The sequence below is a fragment of the Cajanus cajan genome, chromosome 1 (assembly GCF_000230855.2).
Source record: "Cajanus cajan strain Asha chromosome 1, NIPB_CcT2T_4, whole genome shotgun sequence".
Classification (NCBI taxonomy): Eukaryota; Viridiplantae; Streptophyta; class Magnoliopsida; order Fabales; family Fabaceae; genus Cajanus; species Cajanus cajan.
The window spans coordinates 82,467,871-82,470,398 of record NC_138517.1 but is presented as its reverse complement, the minus strand read 5'-3'; the positions used below and the strand labels follow the sequence as shown (position 1 = coordinate 82,470,398).

The following is a 2,528-nucleotide window of genomic DNA, read 5'->3' as shown; positions in this document are numbered from 1 at the left end:
TATTAAAGAATATAAGCCGTGAAATAGACTTCCGTGGGTTCATATGATGGGTCCCACCCATGCTAGATTGCTAGTACTTTATCCTTATCCTAAAATACACAAAAAAAGAAAAAGAAAAAAAAGATTAAAAAAAGAAAAATAAATAAATAAAAATATTGGAGCAAAGGTTTAACTAACGTGTGATTGTTTGAAAGATGGTTGCGCACAGCGAAGTTTACTTGCGAAAGAAACGATCCGAGGCGTATACAGAAAGTATAAGTAGACGTTCCGTGTTGGACTCAAACAGAACAAAACAAAACCAAACCCTAATTTCAATTCCATCCACAACCAGACAGAGACATACCCTCTTTCGTTTGCCCAGCCACTTCAATCATTCATAGGTTTCTCAATTTTATTTTTTTTCTTCATTCAACTTTGCACTTCCCTTTTTCGATTTCCGAGGTGCCCGCAAGTTTTAATGTTTCGTTGTTTCAAATTTGCAGATATCAATCACTCTTCTAATTTCGTCATGGCCAAATCCTCCTTCAAGCTTCAACATCCTTTGGGTACTTTTTTATTTTTTCTTAATTTTTCATTTCACCAATTTCTTATATAATCTGTTGGGAATCAAATAATTATTTTTTGGCCATGCCTTTGGTGATGTACAAAATAAAAATTGAAATTGTAGGGGAATGGAGAGGATCCTTAGCCTTTTTATTGTATACGGATGGAAGGATGAACTTGTTTACTATGTTTGCATGAGTGTTTTCTTTTGAGATTCTAAAACCCTTTGTTTATTCAAATAGCTAACAACGTGCTGTTTTTTACATGTCAGAAAGAAGGCAGGCTGAAGCTGGTCGCATTAAAGAAAAATATCCTGATAGAATACCTGTAAGATTGCACTCAGTATAGATATATATACCCTGTTTATTTTATTTTTTTTATATTTTTTTTAGCACTTTTGTTTAAATGTGATAATTGTGTGCAGGTGATTGTGGAGAAAGCGGAAAGAAGTGACATTCCTGACATTGATAAGAAAAAGTAAGTGATTTTCTTATGCTATTCTATCCCTTTTGATTAGTTTCCAGGCTTGTTTATATTGTTTTGCTGCCTGAAGGTTTTTATCTTGGGGTGGGTGGGACTGGGGGTTTTAATGCTTTTTCTGAATATTTAGGAGGGTTTGTAATTTGTCCTGCAAGTGACATGATAAAAGTTTCTGGTGGTGAAGGTAGTAAAGTGTGAAATGAAGCATCTATGTCGAGTTGACACTTTGATGTGCTTATAATATGCTGCAACTTTGATAATTTAATGATTTTGTACTGTTGCTAAAACTATGAAGCCCGTTTGCTATAAATTTTTGTACGCCACTTCATAATCAAATGGTATTTTTGAAAGATTAACTAGTGAGGCCAAAATGTACAAATGGTATTCTTTTTGGGAAATCTATTTACCAAAGTGAGTGTATTTGGCCAAATCTTTAATTGTTCATATAATGGTACTTTGAAGAACAATTAATACACTAAAAAATGTGGTTGTTTAGTAATATAAAACCAAGTCTCTGCTTTGGGATGTATGGTAATTTGATTTATGAATAGGGCATGCTGCATAAGTGCATATGCATGTGAAGTTGCCTCCAAGTTGATATTTTCGGTTTGTTTTAAACATTGAAGCATATAAGGTAGATAAGAGTAAAATTTGGAGGACATGACTTGTTCTCTCCATATTACAGAATGAGGGACTAAATATATTGATCTTGATCTATGTATATGGTTGATCTGATTCTTTGCATTGGTAGATTCTCAATTGGTTCTCTTCTTGTGATGATGTAGATACCTCGTCCCTGCTGATTTAACTGTTGGCCAGTTTGTTTATGTTGTCCGCAAAAGAATCAAGCTCAGTGCAGAGAAGGCTATATTTGTTTTCATCAATAACACTCTACCTCCAACTGGTAAGTATATAGTCATACCAAATGTTGTTTTTACCTCTTTGGTAATGGTTATGTACTAAATCTCTTGTTCTTGCAGCCGCATTGATGTCTGCTATTTATGAGGAAAATAAGGATCGAGATGGTTTTCTTTACATGACTTATAGCGGAGAGAACACCTTCGGATCCCACTAGTCATAATGCATCTTAACTTCTGTAAATAGCTCCTGCAAATTATTATTTTCCTGCACCCAATTGTCAATGCATGGCTTATTGAGTATTGTTATGCTACATTTGAATATGTTTCTTATATTTAAATAATTATTTGGTTACCCCGCATTTGAATTCTGTGTTGCTTGGTTTCGGTAACATTTATATTACCACTTGCCTACGCCAAATCTTCAATGGAAGAATTTAGATTTGGTTACCACGCATTTTAATTTTGTTGGCTAATTTTTGGGCGAAAATTATAGAGCACTATTTTGATACCAAGATTTGGAGTAGGAAAGTGACATTAGCACAAACACGTATTTTCATCAACTAAATGATGGGGCTTATATGACCTATTAAAAAAATAATGGGATGAAGGTATTACATCGTCAAGCGGTTACGTTACGGAGTCGTG

At 34.2% G+C, this 2,528-nt stretch overlaps 1 protein-coding gene across 1 annotated transcript; it reads left to right on the top strand.

The window, feature by feature from the left end:
• Window positions 1-216: 216 nt before the first annotated feature.
• LOC109803602 (autophagy-related protein 8C) lies at window positions 217-2,242 on the top strand. Its single transcript, XM_020365243.3, has 6 exons — window positions 217-380; window positions 483-545; window positions 815-870; window positions 968-1,020; window positions 1,809-1,927; window positions 2,004-2,242. Exons 2-6 carry the CDS (start codon window positions 509-511, stop codon window positions 2,096-2,098), a joined length of 360 nt encoding a protein of 119 aa, XP_020220832.1. The 5' UTR covers window positions 217-380; window positions 483-508; the 3' UTR covers window positions 2,099-2,242.
• Window positions 2,243-2,528: the final 286 nt, after the last annotated feature.